An 18,376-nucleotide genomic window follows, 5' to 3' on the forward strand; every position below is an offset into this window, starting at 1 on the left:
GGTGGGGGTATTGAAGCCCCCTTACAGGCCCCCCCACTCCCTCCCTGCTCGCTTGTGGATCTGAAGAGTTACCTCCCACTCGGTGCTGGGGATGAAGTAACCCAGTCCCTCTTAGTGGAAGGCATAGGGGGCTAAACCCCAGCTGGTGATGGGCAGGTGCACTGAGGTCGGGGTTCAGATTGAGGCGGGGGTGGGGGTCGCGGAGCATTGTTTATGGAGAAAGCTGGAGACAGCAGGGCGTGAAGGTGCAGTTGCGGGGCCGGGGCGGGGGGGGGGGGGGTGTGCGGGTTCCCTGACACCGAATTCATTACTGGGAGATTCCTCTTCACAGTCCCTCGACACCTCCCACGGGAGCCACGGGCCAGAAATGTCTGACAGCCTCTGGCGGCCCGGCTCCCGCGCCCGGTGCCCGGGTCTCTCGGTGCCCGGGTCCCCGCCCGCCCACTGCCAGAGTCCCTCCCCCCGTGGGTCCCGCAGCCTCTGGAAGGCTCTCGGGCTCTGCCTGGCGTCGCCGCCGAGTCGGGGCTCAGCGTCCAGTCCCCCGGCCATCGCCCGGGCTGCGGGGTGTCCGCAGAGGCCAGGCCGGAGCCGCGCGGCCGGCACGTGGGGAGGGGGCGTCTCGGGAGGACGGAGCCAGAGGTAGGGGCGGAGCCAAGGAGCCGGGCGCGCGGCTGGCGCGGGCGCACCGAGGTCAGCGGCCGCAGGAGGGGGACCCAGGCGTCCGGGAGGCGGCGCCAGGTGCCGCGCCCCCGCCTCGCGCCCGCCGCCGCCGGCCCCCGCCCCCGGGCCGCCCCCCGCCCGTGACGCGCTCCCCGCCCCCTCCGCGCCGGGAGCCCGATCCCTAGCCGGAGCCCGAGGACGGCGAGGGGAGCGGGCGGCGGAGGAGGCGGGGGAGGGCGGAGGAGGCGGCCGGTGCCGCGGGGCCGCCGCCGCCGCCGCCGCCTCGGAGTCGCGCCGAGAGCACGGAGCGCAGCCGCGTCGCTGCGGCCCCGGCCGCGCCATGGGGAAGGAGCAGGAGCTGGTGCAGGCAGTGAAGGCGGAGGACGTGGGGACCGCGCAGAGGCTGCTGCAGAGGCCGCGGCCCGGGAAGGCCAGTGAGTCCGGGGGGCGCGGGGGCGCGGGGGGCGGGCGGGAGCGGCGGCGCGCCCGGGAGCCGTCTCCGGCGCCGAGCCCCCCACCCCGCCCGGCGCCGGCCGCGGAGGGGGATGCTCTCGGGTCCCGGGGGGCGGGGCGGGGCCAGCAGCGCCCGGACCCTCGGTCCGCGCCCCCTGCGGCCAGCGCTGAAGGAGGGGCGGCCTCGAGCGTCCGGCCGTCACCCCGAGCCCCGCAGCGGGCACCTGGCGGCATCCGCCTCCCTGGCCGCAGGCGTTCGCAAACGTCTCTCCCGCCTGCGATCCCCTCCCTTCCCGGGCTGCGGGCTGACAGCTGGAGGTCTCTGCTGGGCCTTTAAAGGGCGAGGCGGCTCCCCCCCACCACCACAACGCCATGGAGAGAAGGAGGGGCGCCTTGCGGTGAGGGGCGACTACAGGGCCGACAGTCTCTGTCAGACCCCTCCCCGCCCCGTGTTTAATAACAGGTTTGGCAGGGAGGTGGGGAAGGACCACGCTGGGGGTGTGGCTGCCCAGGCATGGCCGGCGGGGGGCCGTTTACCGGAGGGGGAGCCGAGGCCCAAGGTCGCCCAGCCCCAGGCAGGCTGAGTTGCAGGCAGGTGCCATCCTGGCCCTCTCTGGCTTCCCTGCTGGGAAAGGGGGCTGGGAGGGGAGGGGGTCTCCCCACTGGCCTTCCTGAACTGGGGCTGTGGGTGCCCCAGGGGACGCTTAGAAGCTTGGAGCCCTGATCCTAGCACTCATCCCAGCTCAGCTCAGAGCCTCCCCGGGGACGCTGGGGATGGACGGAAGGGCGTGTGCGGCTGCGCGTGTATGGCCGTGTCAGTGTGTCAGGGCACCTGTGAGGGCACCGGCCGGCCTCCTGTGGGTCGCAGGTAGGGTCTGAGTGGCCGACGCCCCATGCCGTCCCCTGGGATGGTGTGTAAGCAGGGGAAGCCCCCTCCCCTCTCTCCAGGCGAGATGCTGAGAACTAAGAGGGCCCCTGGAGCAGCTGGGGAGCAGCTCCTTGAGCCCCAGGAGGACCCCTCCCACCACAGCCCTGCCTGGCTGCTCCTTGTCTGCCCTGTGCAGTTAGAGAGCTGCACTTGTGTGCTTCACAGGCACAGGCCGGCCCTGCCTTCCGTACCCGGGGCCCAGGGACGGGCTGCCACTGAGGACCAGCTTCAGGGCCTCAGGGCCCAGAAAGGCAGGGCTTTCAGGCAGAGGCCGCCTCAGCTGAGCCTCAAAAGCAGGAGCAGGGATGAGAGGTGAAAGCAAGGCAAAGACTTCCACCTAGTGGCCAGCCAACCTTGGGTGCAGACAGCTCGGGTCTCCTCATCTGTGGGATGGGACCCTGGTGGTCCCTGCCCCACAGCCTTGTTTTTTTTTTTTTTTTTTAGCCTCGTTTTAAGAACAGTGAGAGTGTGCAGGGAGCCCAGGCCTTCGTGTGTTCTCAGGAAGGGCTAGTAGTGATAGTGGTGGTCACTCAGTCGTGTCAGACTCTTTGCAGCCCATGGACTGTAGCCCCCCCAGGCTTCTCTGGAAGGCTTCTCTGGAATCCATGGGATTCTCCACGCAAGAATACTGGAATGAGTTGCCATTCCCCTCTCCAGGGGATTCTCCCGACCCAGGGATCAAACCTGAGTCTCCGGCATTGTAGGCGGATTCTTTACTGTCTGAGCCACCGTGGCCATTTCCTAGACAGCCCAGGGTGGGTGCGTGGAGGAAGTGGGGGCGTCAGGTTTGGGGACTCCTCTCTTCCACTCTGGCCCCTGGGGGGATGTGTGGGGCTTTTACTTCCACCCATGTCCCCACGTGGATCTTTGCATTTGCCCCTGTGTGGCTTGGTTCCCCGGGTAGGAGAGACACCTGCCTGCCCTGGCCCCTGAATCTGGGCTCTCTGACTCACAGGGGCGGGCGTAATAAATCAGATGGAGAAATCCCTCCATGAATTAGCTCAGTTGTCATGGCAACACTGGCCTGCTTTGGAGTAAGATGTATTTTGATTCAGCAAAGTACAGCTGGAGTTTGGGCCATGGGACGGGGGACATCCAGCCGTGTTCCCTGGGGCCCCCCAACTCTAAAGGTGTTCCCACAACCCTTGTTTCTGCAGTCCCTTCCTGGCACTGACACCTTCACTTCAGCCCACCCCCCACCCAGCATCACCCTGGGCTCTGGCGGCTCCCCCATCCTGCCTGAAGGGAGCCTCCGCTCACATGCACGGGCTGCCACCCTTAGCAGTTGTCCTTGGAGGGAAGAAGAGACCGCTCTGCTTGGAAGGGAAGCTACTGGAGTGGGGGCTGGCCTTCTGGGGTGCAGTGACGCCCTGTCTTTCCTCCAGGCCCCGCCTCCCCTTTCTTCAGATTCACTGGAGACCACAGGCCGGTGCTCCCGTGCTCGCGCACCTTAGCCCCCGAGAGCTGCCCTCCAGCGCCTGGCTTGGTGCTGCCTGCTCTGGGGGTGTAGGGGGGCCTCGCCCTGCTGGAGGCTGCGGGGTGCAGCCAGGCTGACACAGGAGTAGAGGAGGCCGAGGCCCCTCCCTGGAGGGCACGGATGTGGCCTGTGCGTGGCTTCCGTGGCTGGAGGAGCCCCGGGCAGAGGGGTGGAGGGAGGCTACGAGGACAGGGCAGAAGAGGGTCTGGGGTCGTCTCCCCGGAGGCCTCTGCAGCTGGAGTTTGCAACTGGCCTCCCAGGTTGGGGTGGTCAGAGGAGAACAATTAGAGGTGGGAGCCACAGGAGAGCCCGAGTTCTGGGGGTCAGGGGCCAGGTGCGTGCCCTGTGACTGGCGGTGAGCCGTAGGACTCCGTGCCTCGTGGGAAGGGTGAGGAGCTCCTGGGACCTTCCGCTCTGTGCCCACCGCCCCCAGGCCCGGGCAGCCCTGCTCTGCACCAGCTTCACTCAGGACACCTGTCTCCGCAAGGTGCAGCCCCCAGCCCCAGGCAGGCTGCCGCTGTAGGGGCTTCCTGGATGCCCAGTTTCCCCATGGGGGTGCTCCAAGGCGTCAAGCCCGCCTACATCCAGTTCCAGCACTTTGAGGAGACCAGCCCAGGGAGGGGCGAGATCACCTTACAAGAAGCCTCCTCCTCCTGTTGGGGGTGGTCCCCTTCCAGATGCAGACGCCCCCTCCCCACTAGCATGTGTCACTTCCAGGCCTTGACCTCCACCCCCTCTGAGACCTCAGCATCTGCGGGCATGGCCGGGCCTCCGCCTCTGCTCGGAGCTCCTGGAGCTGCTGCCTGGGTACCCGCTGCTGGAGAGAGAGTGAGCTGGCCCGGGGAGGCTCTGGGGAGAAGCTGAGCCTGGCTACACTGGAACTAAGGGCATGGGGGCAGCAACATTAGAGTCAGGTAGAGCCTTCTGGAGCGAGAAGGTGCTGAGCATGGCCCTGAGTACGGCGGGGTCCCTAGTGGGCCACCAACACCTGGGCTCTGTTCAGCTATGCAGCAGGGTTTGCGGCCTACCTGGCCGCATAGTTCACAGAGCCCAGTGCCGGACGAAAAGAGGGGCTGCCTTGTCCAAAAGATAACAGTTTCTAGACGGCGGCGGCAGAGCATCCACCCAGTGCAGGGCTCCTCTTGAGTGGCCACATGGGTCTCATGCTTGAAGCTGGGCCTGGCAGGTGGACAGAGTATGTGGGATGAGGGTTCAGTTCAGTCACCAGGCACTGAACTCCTCGTTTGTGCCCGGCACTGTGTTAGCTGAAAGGATAGGGCAGTGGGCAAAGTAGATAAAGACCATTGCATTCTTGGAGCTTGTAATGTAGTGATGGAGGTGGATAATAAAAAAGATAAATGGGAGTTAAAGAGAAAAAGACAACAGACACGGGATGGGATGGGGGGGTTACCATTTTATTTATTCATTGGAAAAGACCCGGATGCTGGGAAAGACTGAGGGCAGGAAGAGAAGGGGGCAACAGAGGATGAGATGGTTGGATGGCATCACCATCTCAAAGGACATGAGTTTGAGCAAACTCCAGGAGATAGCAAAGGACAGAGAAGCCTGGTGTGCTGCAGTCCATGGGGTTGCAAAGAGTAGGACATGACTGAGCAACTGAACACGAACAGTTTTTTAAATTATTTGACCATGCTTCGTGGCTTGCAGAATCCTTAGTTCCCCAACCAAGGACTGGACCTGGGCCTGAATCCTAACCACTGGACTCCCAAAGACCTCCCAGATAATTACCATTTTAGATGGGAGTGAGGAGGCTTTGACAAGCAGGTCTTGAATACAGGCCTGGAGGATATGAAGAGGGAGTCATGGGAAGAGGGAAGAATAATGCCTGCCCCCTCCACATACACAGCTTGTGCAAAGGCCCTGTGGCGGCAGAGGCAGGTGTGCTGGAGTGCCGTCAAGGAGGCTCAGGTGACTGGAGCAGGGGTGAGGGGGAGCGTGTCTGGCTTCGGCCTCTAACCCCAGTGAGACGGGAGCAGTGGGATCGGACGCATGTCCTCAGGGGGCCCCACCGACCTCAGCGGGTGTGGAGGCGGCACTGGAGGAGGCAGGCTGGAAGCGGGGAGGCCAGTGGCGAGGAGGTGGCTGTGGTCCTTCGAGAGATGCTGACCTGGTCCGGGATGGGGATGTTGGTACTGAGAAAGGATAGGATTCCAGGTGTGCTTTAAAAGGGTTCTAAAGGCAGAGCCCACAGGATTTACCGATGAAGACGTAAGGACCCAGGGCTGCCTCCAAAGTTTTGCCCTGGACCACCAATGGCTGCACTGGTGCAAACTTAGACAGACTTCAGCATCAGCCACATGTCTGAGCAGGGGCAGGGGCGGGGGTGGAGACACCGCTGGTCCTGGGGCCTCTGCTCTTAGGCTATTGGCTGGAGAAGCCCCTCCCTGGGGAGGGTGGGGAGGATCCCTGTGGAGCTGTGTCAGCAACGGCCACGTGTTGAGCCCTTGGACCTGCGAGGTTGGCCCGTTAGACCTTCCGAGCTCATGGCCCAGGCCACAGGGCTAGTAAGGGGCAGAGGCCCGTCTGACTCTGCGGGCCTTGTGGGCCACCAGAGGCTTCACACCCCACGTCCAGCAGCTGAGAACCAAGGCCGGGGGTGGCTGGGGCTGCCGTGGGTCACTAAGCGGGCCCTGCAGCAGCCCCTCTGGGCCCCGATTCCCTCAGGCTTCCGCCCCCCATCCCTGTCCTGGGCCTGGACAAAGGGACTTCTGTCCTGCCAGCCCCTCCCTCACAGAGTGACTGACCCACAAATGGGTTATGTAACCACGGCCCAGACAGGCAGGGGATTGGCCCAAGTCCTGCTGGACCTGAGCCCATGGGGAGGGCATCGGTGGGCTCCGCTCCTCTGGCCGGCGCCCAGTGGAGGCCAGGACTGTGGAGGAGACCGGGGCGTCCGAGGGAGGGCCGGAGCCCCGAGGGCTTCAGGCAGGCCGATGAGGGGGTCACTATCGCGTGGCTGCCCAGAGGCATGGGCCCACTTGTCGGCCTCCCCTTCCCGCCTGGCTGGATGGGGCACATCCACACTGGCCAGGCCTGCAGCTAGAGCTGGGGGAGGCTGCACCCTGGAAGTGTGGCTCTCCCCCAGAGATACCCCGGTTTCCGGGTGTGGCAGGCCGCCCCCAGGCCCATCTGGGCCCTTCTGAGAGACAGATTGGGCTGGCTCTCTCCCTCCCACCATTGGCAGGGGCTCAGCCGGTGTCCCCAGGGAGGGCTTCGTGTGCACGTGTGCGCCTGTGTGGGCGCCCAGCCCTGGCCTCGCAGACAGGGCCTGGCCTGGGGAAACCTCCCAGTGTCTCAGTTCAGTCAGAAACCGAGCTCCGAAAGCTGGTACCTGGTGCTGGGTTATGGGAGCAGAGCTGAATGAATGAACGCTTCTAGACTGAAGACCTAGATAGCTTTGGCTCTAAGCCAGGGAGCTAGCCAGCTGCTCTTGGGCCGCCTAGAGGGGGCTGGGCCCCAGGTGGGCCTCCTTCACCATGTCTCCTCCCCCCGGCAGAGCTCCTGGGTTCCACCAAGAAGATCAATGTCAATTTCCAAGACCCTGATGGGTGAGTTCTCAGCCCCAGGAGGCATCCCCCCGTGTGGGGGTCAGGGACTCCTAGGGCAGGGGGGTGTCTGGCACCTGCCCACATGTGTCCATCACCCGTCGCAGCTTTTCAGCCCTGCACCACGCGGCCCTGAATGGCAACACAGAGCTGATCACCTTGCTGCTGGAGGCCCAGGCTGCTGTGGACATCAAGGACAACAAAGGCAAGGCCTGACAGGCAGGACATGGCAGTGAGCGAAGTGGATAAAAACCACTGTCCTCTTGGAGCTTGTAATTTAGTCATGGAGGTAGACAGTAAAGACCAGGGATCTTGGAGCCAAGGGCAGGGGGGTTAAGATCAGAGCTTAACCCTGGAGGGACCCTGGAGGCCTCAATGTTCCCTCATCTGAGGTCAGCCCGGGGTCCTGGTCTGGGTCAAGGCAGCTTCTCGTGGGGTCAGCATCCTGGAGGTCAGGGTTGGGGTCAGGGTCAGGGTCTAGCTCCAGCTCCCAACTTCCCCCGTCCACCCCCCAGGCATGCGGCCTCTGCACTACGCGGCCTGGCAGGGCCGGAAGGAGCCCATGAAGCTGGTGCTGAAGGCGGGCTCGGCGGTGAACATCCCATCTGACGAGGGCCACATCCCCCTGCACTTGGCGGCCCAGCACGGTCACTATGATGTGGTAAGGACTGCCCCTGGGGGTTACAGGGCGCCTGGGGCAGCAGGAGCCTGATGGACACCCCCAGGCCTGACCGCGCCTGTGGTCCCTGCAGTCCGAAATGCTGCTGCAGCACCAGTCCAACCCCTGCATGGTGGACAACTCAGGCAAGACGCCCCTGGACCTGGCCTGTGAGTTTGGCCGCGTCGGGGTAAGTCTCCCCGGGGAGCTGAGTGAGACTCCATCTGCTCTGTCTTCTCCTGGGGCCCCCCACCCCATTTCTTGGGCCCCCTACTCTTCACCCCTCCCTCCAGGTGGTCCAGCTGCTGCTAAGCAGCAACATGTGTACGGCCTTGCTGGAGCCCCGGCCGGGGGACACCACTGACCCCAACGGCACCAGCCCCCTGCACCTGGCAGCCAAGAATGGCCACATTGATATCATCAGGTATGGCCGGGGTGGGGGTGGGGTGACGGGCTCCCCGCCTCGGGGTGCCTGCTCCTGGCTTGGCAGTAAGACCAGAGCAGCCGGGGAGCCATGGGGATGTGGTCAGGTCTCCAGTACAAGGGATGCCTCCAGCCGCCCCTGTAGAGGATGCCCCAGTGGGGGTTGGGGGCTTCTACAGCCCCTCAGCCTGTGCCACCTGCCGGGTGGCCCTGTGGCGACTCTCAGCGTCTCTGAGCCTCTGTTTCCCCATGTTCAAAGTGCGCATCACAGCACTGCTTGTCCTGGGATGAGACGAGACCAGAATGTGAAGGATTTGCACCGGGAGGGGGACTCCCACAAGTTCCTGGTCACTGGCGGAGGCCATCCTGTTGGGGAGGTGGGGTCGGGTTGGCTCATTCTGGGCCCCCAGGAGTCAGAGGCCGACTCGGGATGCCAGGCCAGTGGACTCCCGTGCAAGGCCCTGCCTGCTTCCCCTGCCGCCCCGCCAGACTGCTGCTCCAAGCCGGCATCGACATTAACCGCCAGACCAAGTCTGGCACCGCCCTGCATGAAGCTGCGCTCTGTGGGAAGACGGAGGTGGTTCGGCTACTGCTGGATGTGAGTTGGGGCAGGGGTGGGGGGCACGGGGGTCAGGCGAGGGCGGAGGGGGCTCCTGACAAGCCTCGCTCTCTGGCACGCTCAGAATGGGATCAATGCCCACGTGAGGAACACCTACAGCCAGACCGCCCTGGACATTGTGCATCAGTTCACCACCTCCCAGGCCAGCAAGGAGATCAAGCAGCTGCTGCGAGGTGGGCTTGGGCGGGGCTGGGGGGCCGGGGCAGGGCCGGGGCGGGGCCGGCTCACAGGACCGGGGGGTCTGCCACCTCCTGTGTCCCCAGAGGCCTCGGCGGCCCTGCAGGTCCGGGCGACCAAGGATTACTGCAACAACTACGACCTGACCAGCCTCAACGTGAAAGCTGGGGACATCATCACAGTAAGGACGGTCTGGGGCTGCTGGAGCAGGGCTGAGAGGGGCCTGGGATGCTGCCCCCAATGCCTGGCAAGAACTGGGGGGGCCCAGGCCACCCATCCATTTGACCCAGAGGGGAGTCCCCCCGAGCGTGCTCCCCTCACCTTATCCGGCCAGGTCCTTGAGCAGCACCCAGATGGCCGCTGGAAGGGCTGTATCCATGACAACAGGACAGGCAATGACCGTGTGGGCTACTTCCCATCTTCCCTGGGCGAGGCCATCGTCAAGCGAGCAGGCAAGTCCAGCCCAGGCCAGGGGCTCGTGGCCAGACGGGAGCATGTGCATGGTGTGCTGCAGGGTGGGCTGGGGCCGTGAGCTCCCGCCATCGCTGGGTGTGAGGTCCGGGGTTTGTCCTGCCAGCTCTTATCCGGGTCTGCAGGTCCCCAGACCTGGTCCTCCATTGATTCAGCAGACACTGCATGCCAGGCTCGAGGAATAGACGGTCACCCAAATGGCCTTGTTCCTGCTCTCAAGGAGCTTGCCCTGGGGGAAGGGGAGCACAGGACAGTGAAGTCAGCATGGAGGGAAAAGTGCCGACCAGTGACCCAGACATTGCAGACAGACACACGCTTCAGACAGTTGTCGGACAAGGCCCTGAGAAGGGGGAGGGGGCAGGCTGCAGGCGGTGCCTTCGGGGCAACGGGAACCACACATGCAGAGACGCTCAGGCAGGGCAGAGTGTGACCTGTGCGAGGGTCCAGAGCCCAGGGCGGCTGACTTGGTGACAGAGCGAGGGGTGTAGGAGGAGGCCACAGGGCTGTGGAATGGCTTCAGGTGGGTTATGGGTGTGATGGGCTTACCCTGTGCAGAGGACATGGAGGTTGATAGGCTGAGGAGAGGGCAGAGAGGCGCCAGCTAGGAGGTGTGGTCAGTCCACCCAAGGTCATCGAGTGCCCTGGCCCCAGGCTCCTGGGGACCTCCTCCCCCTGCTCCCCTGTCAGAGGGGTTTGTACCCTCCTGTGAACCCCACCCCCACATACAGGACCCCTGGCAGAATAGCCTGGCCTGCACCCCGCTCTGCCCTGCTCTCCTGCTCACCAGTGTCCAGGGTTGGGAAGGGTCTTCTGACGGTCTCAGCTCCTCGGAGACAGCCGGGGAGGAGGAGGTGGCGCTGAGCCTCCCGGCCTGTGTGCGCATATGTGCACACATGCGTGTGTCTCTGTGTGTGCATGTGCACACGTGTGTATGCGTGTGTGCACACGTGTCTCTGCACGCATGCGTGTCTCTGCACGCATGCGTGTGTGTGTCTGTGTGAGCGTGTGAGTGTATATACTCACACGTGTGTGCATGTGTGTGTGCGCATTTGGCCTCTGCTCTACGCAGGCCCTGGAGCTGGTCCAGGGCTCAGGGCAGATGTGCTCGGCCTGCAGGTCCCCGAGCAGGTGCCGAACCAAGTCCACCCCAGGGAGGCAGCTCCGCGGGGCCTGCTGCGCCCCCCGAGGAGATCTGGGTGCTGAGGAAGCCTTTTGCAGGTGGGTGGGGGGCCTCAGGGGGAGGCGGTGGGGCGGGGCGGGGTGGGCGGCGGCTGACCTTGTTCTGTCCTGTGGGCAGGTGGGGACCGCAGTGGCAGCTTGAGCAGCGCGGCTGGGGGCCGGAGCAGCGGGGGCCACGCCCTGCACGCTGGCTCTGAAGGGGTCAAGGTAGGTGGGGCGGCGGCAAGGCAAGGGTTCCTGGGTCTGGGGCAGCACTGGCCAGCCAGTCTGTCTGGGTTCCAGCTCCTGGCAACGGTGCTCTCCCAGAAGCCAGTGTCCGACTCCAGCCCTGGGGACAGCCCAGTCAAGCCTCTGGAAAGCCCTGCAGGTAAGGGCAAGGACACAGCGCTGCTGGCTGGGCACGGAGGTAGCCCCCGGGCAGCCCTCGCCCCTTCTCACCCTCTCGTCCTTAGGTGCGACCCGGGCCCAGCCTCCAGTGGCCCACGCGGGTCCTGGCTATGGGGAGCAGCCACCCAAGAAGCTGGAGGCGGCGTCCGAGGGCAAGGTACAGGGCCAGGGCGGCTTCAGGGGCGGGGGCCGGGGAAGCCCGCCTGGCTGGGCCACAGCACGGCCAGCGCCGTGGGCAGGTCCGTCCTTCTGTCGGTCAGTCTGTGTGTGTAGCTGTTGTCTCCTGTGCAGGCTGTGTGTGTAAGCCAGTGTGTCTAAAAGTGTGACACAGCGTGAGGCAAGTGGGGGGGTGTGTTTGTGTGTGGCTAGTGTGACTGTGGTCTGGGCATGGGTGCACCTGTGTGTGCGTGTGGAGGGCGTGGGTGCGAGATGAGTGGAAACGTGTGTTGGGGTGAGACTGGTCCATGTGCGTGCACCTGCGTGGTAGGGCAGGCGTGACCTGCTGGCTGAGTCCTCCTGCGTCCCCTTGGGCATTGCCCACCTCCCACATTGGGGGGCAGCAGTCAGTGGCCCCTCCTGAGGCCCCGTTCCCAGAGCCCCTGTCACCGGCCACACGGCAGGGTGGCCCTGGTCCAGGAAAGGGGGGCGGTGGGGGAGGCCTGTGATATGGACAGCGGCAGGACCCTCCTGGTGGAGATCACAGCAGGCAGCCGAGACATGTGGGACGACGCGGACACAGCGGAGCCCCGGACTCAGAGGGAGGAGCACCCGGCCAGGCTGACGGGAGCCTGGTGGCTGCAGACGGCCCAGCAGACGGCAGCTTGCGCCGCGTGGTCTTCGGCTGAGCAGAGAAGGAGGCGCTGCAGTGGCTGGGTGCACGCCTGGCCAGGGGGCGGGTAGGCGAGCCTGCAGTGGGTGCCTTGTGTCTTCCAGGGCGCCGAGGCTGTCAGCCAGTGGCTTGCCACGTTCCAGCTGCAGCTCTATGCCCCCAACTTCATCAGCGCCGGCTATGACCTGCCCACCATCAGCCGCATGACCCCCGAGGTGAGCTGCCCAGAAGGTTGCCCACCAGCTGGCCTGGAGATGGGCCCCCAGCCTCTGGCTAACAGGCATCTCCACCACCTAGGACCTCACTGCCATCGGGGTCACCAAGCCCGGCCACCGGAAGAAAATCACTGCGGAGATCAGTGGTCTGAGCCTCCCTGACTGGCTGCCCGAGCACAAACCTGTAAGGGCCCCTGCACCCTGGTGGCCAGGCCCAGGAGGGGCAGACCGACAGACGGACAGATAGCCACAGCCCTCCCTGCCTTCTGGGGAGCCCAGGGAGAGGACAGCGGAGGGTGGTCTCTGTTTGTCTGTCAGGGGCCCCGGGGCCAGGATCCCTGGGCAGGGGCCGGGATGACCTCCTCTGAGGGCTGTTCGGGCAAGGGGAGCCTGGAGCCCGGAGCATCCCCATCTCTACTACCCACTTGCCACTCAGGGATGTTGGCACCACCCGGCACCCTGCAGTGCTGCCTGATGCATGCCCACCCGACACCGCAGGGGGCTGCCACGCACCCAGGCACACACCCAGGCACGTGCACAGGGAGGGCGTGTGTGAGCACAGGCCTCAGCATGCAGACCACACGTGTGCGCTGAACACATGCCCAGTGCCCACCGATGGCCACAGCGGCCTCAGCCTGTGCTGTCATGCACAGGTGCCCTGCGGAGGCACAGGCCCTGGGATGGGAGAGGGGGCCTGGGGCCTGTCCCATCTGCACCGCCTCTCTGGGCCTCGGGCTGCCACCGTCCAGGAGGGAGATGCTGCAGCCACCAAGGGCCCCTGGGGTGCGACAGGCGGGTGCACGCTCACCCATGCTGCCTGTCTCGCCCCACTCAGTCCATGGCTCAGGGGTCCTTCCAGCCAGCTTGCCCAGGTCCCGGGGGCTTCACTCTGCTTGCTCACCCAGGCGGTGACTGAGTGTGCTGAGTTGGTGCGTGAGTGACATCCAGCTGGGAGTGTGGACAGGTGGATCCCAGTCAGGGCTCCACCGGCTGGTTCTGGGTGAACACCATTACGGATACTTGCACACGCATGTGACAAGGCTGTGTGATGTGTGCCTGAGGATGGTGGGGAAATGGTGAGAGGGTGTGAGTGTGACTCAGGGGTGTCAGTGCCATGGATGACTGGGATGCAGGCTATGCGTATGCCTGTTGCTGGTCGGTGGTGCTGTGTGTCTGCGTCCGTGACTTGTGAGGAGTGTCCATGTGGGTGCTGTCCCTAGGGCTGCCTGGCCTGCCTGGCAGGTGAGGAAGTGCCTTCCTCCCCCGCCCCGCAAGGGCATCCCGTGGAGAGGGTCGCGCCTCTGTGTGTGTCTGCCCGTGTCCGCACGTGTGTGTGCGCTGGCCTTAGCTGTGCTGACCCCTCCGGCCTGTCCATTTGTCCTTCCGTCTCTCTGTGCCAGGCTGGCCCAGCGCCCACCCCTCCACCAGCTCCAAGCAGCAGGCAGGGTGTGGGCAGCCAGCTTGGGCTGCCCTCTGTGTCCCCCGCCCCGTAGGCGAACCTGGCCGTGTGGCTGTCCATGATTGGCCTGGCGCAGTACTACAAGGTGCTGGTGGACAACGGCTACGAGAACATTGACTTCATCACTGACATCACCTGGGAGGATCTGCAGGAGATCGGCATCACCAAGCTGGGTGAGGCCCCGCCCCGCCCCGCCCCACCCCGCCCCGCCCCACCCCACCCCACCCCGCCCTCAGTGTGCTCCCGGGCCTGACCTGCGCCCCGCCCCCACTCAGGCCACCAGAAGAAGCTGATGCTGGCCGTGCGGAAACTGGCGGAGCTGCAGAAGGCAGAATACGCCAAGTACGAGGGGGGACCCCTGCGCCGGAAGGCACCGCAGTCGCTGGAGGTGATGGCCATCGAGTCGCCACCCCCACCGGAGCCTGCCCCGGCTGACTGCCAGTCTCCGAAGATGACCACCTTCCAGGACAGCGAGCTCAGCGGGGAGCTGCAGGCAGCTTTGACCGGCCCGGCCGAAGGGGCTGCTGCTGCCACCGCCCCAGCTGAAAAGCCCGCCAACCACCTGCCGCCCGCCCCTAGGGCCTCGGGGAGGCCGGAGCCCAGCCTGGGGGGGAGGGCGCGGCACATGAGCAGCTCCCAGGAGCTGCTGGGCGACGGGCCCCCGGGGCCCAGCAGCCCCATGTCACGGAGCCAGGAGTACCTGCTTGATGTGGGGCCGGCCCCCGGAACTCCCCCGAAGGAGGCCCGGCCCAGCCGCCACGGCCACAGTGTCAAGCGGGCCAGTGTGCCCCCCGTGCCTGGCAAGCCTCGGCAGGTCCTGCCGCCAGGGGCCAGCCACTTCACGCCCCCCCAGACACCCACGAAACCCCGGCCAAGCTCCCCGCAGGCCCTGGGGGGGCCTCATGGCCCAGCGCCAGCCACAGCCAAGGTGAAGCCCACCCCTCAGCTGCTGCCGCCTACAGAACGACCCATGTCCCCCCGCTCGCTGCCTCAGTCACCCACTCACCGCGGCTTCGCCTATGTGCTGCCCCAACCAGTGGAGAGCGAGGCTGGGCCGGCTGCCCCAGGGCCCGCACCTGCAGCCGCACCCACGCCGGTGCCAACGCTGTGCCTGCCGCCCGAGGCTGATGCAGAGCCAGGGAGGCCCAAGAAGCGCGCCCACAGCCTGAATCGGTATGCAGCATCGGACAGCGAGCCAGAGCGGGACGAGTTGCTGGTGCCGGCCGCCGCTGGGCCCTACGCCACGGTCCAGCGGCGCGTGGGCCGCAGCCACTCGGTGCGGGCGCCCACTGGTGCAGACAAGAACGTCAACCGCAGTCAGTCATTTGCCGTGCGGCCGCGGAAGAAGGGGCCGCCCCCACCCCCGCCCAAGCGCTCCAGCTCCGCCATGGCCAGCGCCAACCTGGCCGATGAGCCAGCGCCAGACGCGGAGACCGAGGGGGCCGGGGCTGAGGACGGCCGGCTGGGGGTCCGGGCGCAGCGCCGGCGGGCCAGTGACCTGGCTGGCAGTGTGGACACAGGAAGTGCCGGCAGCGTGAAGAGCATCGCAGCCATGCTTGAGCTGTCATCCATCGGGGGTGGGGGCCGGGCAGCCCGTAGGCCCCCTGAGGGCCACCCCATGCCTCACCCTGCCAGCCCGGAGCCAGGCCGGGTGGCCACGGTGCTGGCCTCGGTGAAGCACAAGGAGGCCATTGGACCTGACGGAGAGGTGGTGAACCGGCGTCGCACGCTAAGCGGACCTGTCACGGGACTCCTGGCCACTGCTCGCCGGGGTCCTGGAGAGCCAGCGGGGCCTGCAGACCACGGCCAGTTGGTAGAAGAGGGTGCTGCCCGGCAGCGGCCCCGAGGTCCAGTCAAGGGCGAGGCAGGTGCAGAGGGCCCGCCCCTAGCCAGGGTGGAGGCCAGTGCCACCCTCAAGAGGCGCATCCGGGCCAAGCAGAGCCAGCAAGAGAACGTCAAGTTCATCCTAACTGAGTCTGACACAGTCAAGCGCCGGCCCAAGGTCAAGCAGCGGGAGGCGGGTCCCGAGCCTCCCCCACCGCCGCTGTCTGTGTACCAGAACGGAACAGGCACTGTGCGCCGCCGGCCAGCCTCTGAGCAGGCTGGGCCCCCAGAGCTGCCCCCGCCACCCCCGCCTGCTGAGCCCCCGCCCTCTGACCTCATGCACCTGCCCCCACTGCCCCTGCCAGACAGCGATGCCCGGAAGCTGGCCAAGCCACCTGTCTCTCCCAAGCCTGTTCTGGCTCAGTCCATACCCAAGATCCAGGGCTCGCCCACACCTGCCTCCAAGAAGGTGCCACTGCCAGGTCCCGGCAGCCCAGGTAGGTGCAGGAAGCCAGCTGGGGAGGGGCCCCACACCACGGTCTGCAGGGTTTTCTGCTTCTTGGATCTGATGAAGGCCAGGGGGAGTGGGGTGGGAAGGTATAGTCAGACTCCCTCATCCAGCCGCCCCTGGACTACCCCATCAGCCCAGAGCTGGGACAGTTGTGGTCTTTAGGTCCTCAGTGGAGGAGGCACAGGTGCATAAATAGCAGCACCTGTGGAAGGAGGACAGGCCCAGGAGGCCGGAGGGCTCATGGGGGGACTCTGACATGGCTGTAGAGTGATCCCAGCACGGGAGAGAGGGGAGAGGCTTCCAGACAGGAAGGTCAGAGGTGCAAAGGCCCTATGACATTCAAGCAACAGAAGGGCCAGTGGCTACAACAGGCCACACCTGGAAGGGGATGGAGGTGGAGGGCGGATGGGTTGGGGTTTGGAAGCAGTGACCCAAACAGGTGTGCACAGGGAAGCGCCCCCCCCCCCCCCCCGCCCCGACAGCCTCAGGGAGACCCAGGGCGGAGGGGCACTGAGGGCTAGAGCTAAAGCCGGGCTTGCAGTGCAGAGGGCGTTATTTTCGCTCCCGGTTGCGAAGCAGAGCCCTTGAGCAGTGTTTCGGCAGGGCTTGGGTCGGGACGGGCAGCGCGCGCTGCGCGACCTCCCACCCCGGTGCGAGTCTCCTCCTCCCCGCAGAGATGAAGCGTGCGCACGGCACGCCTCCGCCCGTGTCTCCCAAGCCGCCGCCACCGCCCACGGCGCCAAAGCCGGCCAAGGCCGCGGCGGCGCTGCAGTCGGGCAGTGCCAGCCCGTCGCCCGCGCCCTCGCCGGCGCGCCAGCAACCTGCCGCCCTCGCCAAGCCGGTCAGCACGTCGCCCGCGCTGAGCGCCAGCCCCGCCAGCCCCGCCAGGCCACCGTCGCCCGGTGCGCCCGCGCTGCACGTGCCCGCCAAGCCGCCGCGCGCTGCCGCCGCGGCTACAGGGCCCCCAGCTGCTCCAGACGGCGCCTCGCCGGGGGACAGCGCCCGGCAGAAGCTGGAGGAGACGAGCGCGTGCCTGGCGGCGGCGCTGCAAGCCGTAGAAGAGAAGATCCGGCAGGAGGACGCGCAGGGCTCGCGGTAGGTGCGGGACCCGATGCGGTCTGCTCGAGGCCTAGGCTGCCGCTCACCTGTAGGATGCCCTGTGAGGGAGGGATCGAGTCACGCCGGAGGGGCATGGCCTTTGAACTAGCCCCGCCCCACACTGCGGGGCGGGGCCCGGCATGGGCGGGGTCTCTGAGAGGCGCCCGGTCCCCCCGAGGCGGCCGCGCGTGGGGCGGGGCCGGAACTGGCAGATGTCGTGGGGGCGTGGCCTTGAACTAGCCCTGCCCTACGCTGCGGGGCGGGGGCAGCATGGGCGGAGAGGGGGCTGGTCGTGCGTGGGGCGGGGCAGCCGTCGTGGGCGGGGTCGGGCGCGGAGCAGCCGCCCTGGGGCGTGGCCTACCCGGCCCCTCCCCGCAGGCGGGCCGTGGTGTCCGCGAGCGGGTGGCCTTCGCGCGGAGGGGCGGGACGCCCTGCCCCGGGCCCTCCTGCTTACGCCGCGCCTGCCCGCAGCCCCTCGGCCGCGGAGGAGAAGAGCACTGGCAGCATCCTTGACGACATTGGCAGCATGTTTGACGACCTGGCCGACCAGCTGGACGCCATGCTGGAGTGACGCGGCCGCCCACGTCGGGCCCGCACGCTGACCTTTACCTCAGGATGGGCACCTCTGGGCGCGGCGTGAGCAGGCAGGCGGGCGGGGCCGCGAGGGCGGGGCGCAGGGGGCCGGGCGCGAGGCTCCTGCACAAGCACAACTCCTGCCGCCGGGCCCAGCCCGGACGACTGCCTGGCCGGGGGACCCAAGGGCTCTGGTCAGATGCTGCTGCCCCCTCCCCCTGCAATAACTGCTGGGCCGCCTGCCCCCACCGCCAGGCTCTGCCCGCCGTGGTGCGGGAGGGGCGGCTCCTGAACCCCTGCCCCGAGCCTGGGTTGGGCCCACCCTGGGGGGCAGCTTCTGTAGCCCCCTCCCCATTCTGGGGCAGAGCACAGGCCTATGCCCAGCACAGAACTGCCCGATGGGGACCTCCGCCAGCCGCTCCTGCGCAGCACAAGGGGCTGGGTTGGGCCCCCTGCCCCAAAGCACCCCCCCTCCCCAGAATATAAGCTATCGAAGAGTATTAATTTATTGGGAATGAGCTAAGGCAGATTTCCCCAGAGATACAAAAAGGTATAACTTTAACAAATATATATTTAAAGAAAAAAAATATTATTGATTCTATAGAAAACCATTTACCAACTGTAAGGACGCTGGAGTCTAGTTCAAGACAAAAGCTGTCAAGAGGCCCTGGCCATCTGTCTGTCTATCCGTTCTTCCCTTGGTCCCAGAGTGGCCAGATCCCTGGCCCAGTAGCACAAACAGGAGGCTGGGGTCCAAGGAGGGGTCCATGCTCCACCAGGGCCTCCCCTCTGATCTCTCTCCTAACTTCTCTGCGTCTGAAGAACCTGAAGGATGTGCCTTGCTCGCCGCTGGGCTGTGTCCTCTGTGT

At 66.1% G+C, this 18,376-nt stretch overlaps 1 protein-coding gene across 1 annotated transcript; it reads left to right on the forward strand.

The window, feature by feature from the left end:
• Nucleotides 1-1,000: 1,000 nt before the first annotated feature.
• On the forward strand, nt 1,001-17,505 carry CASKIN1 (CASK interacting protein 1). The gene is made up of 20 exons (XM_068969115.1): nt 1,001-1,094; nt 7,036-7,087; nt 7,192-7,289; nt 7,600-7,745; nt 7,837-7,932; nt 8,036-8,166; nt 8,655-8,763; nt 8,849-8,957; nt 9,048-9,142; nt 9,296-9,413; nt 10,549-10,650; nt 10,730-10,818; nt 10,894-10,978; nt 11,064-11,155; nt 11,932-12,042; nt 12,125-12,226; nt 13,536-13,674; nt 13,777-15,822; nt 16,511-16,931; nt 17,406-17,505. The coding sequence occupies exons 1-20, from the start codon at nt 1,001-1,003 to the stop codon at nt 17,503-17,505; spliced, it is 4,335 nt and encodes a 1,444-aa protein (XP_068825216.1).
• Nucleotides 17,506-18,376: the final 871 nt, after the last annotated feature.

The sequence above is a fragment of the Capricornis sumatraensis genome, chromosome 3 (assembly GCF_032405125.1).
Source record: "Capricornis sumatraensis isolate serow.1 chromosome 3, serow.2, whole genome shotgun sequence".
Taxonomy (NCBI): Eukaryota; Metazoa; Chordata; class Mammalia; order Artiodactyla; family Bovidae; genus Capricornis; species Capricornis sumatraensis.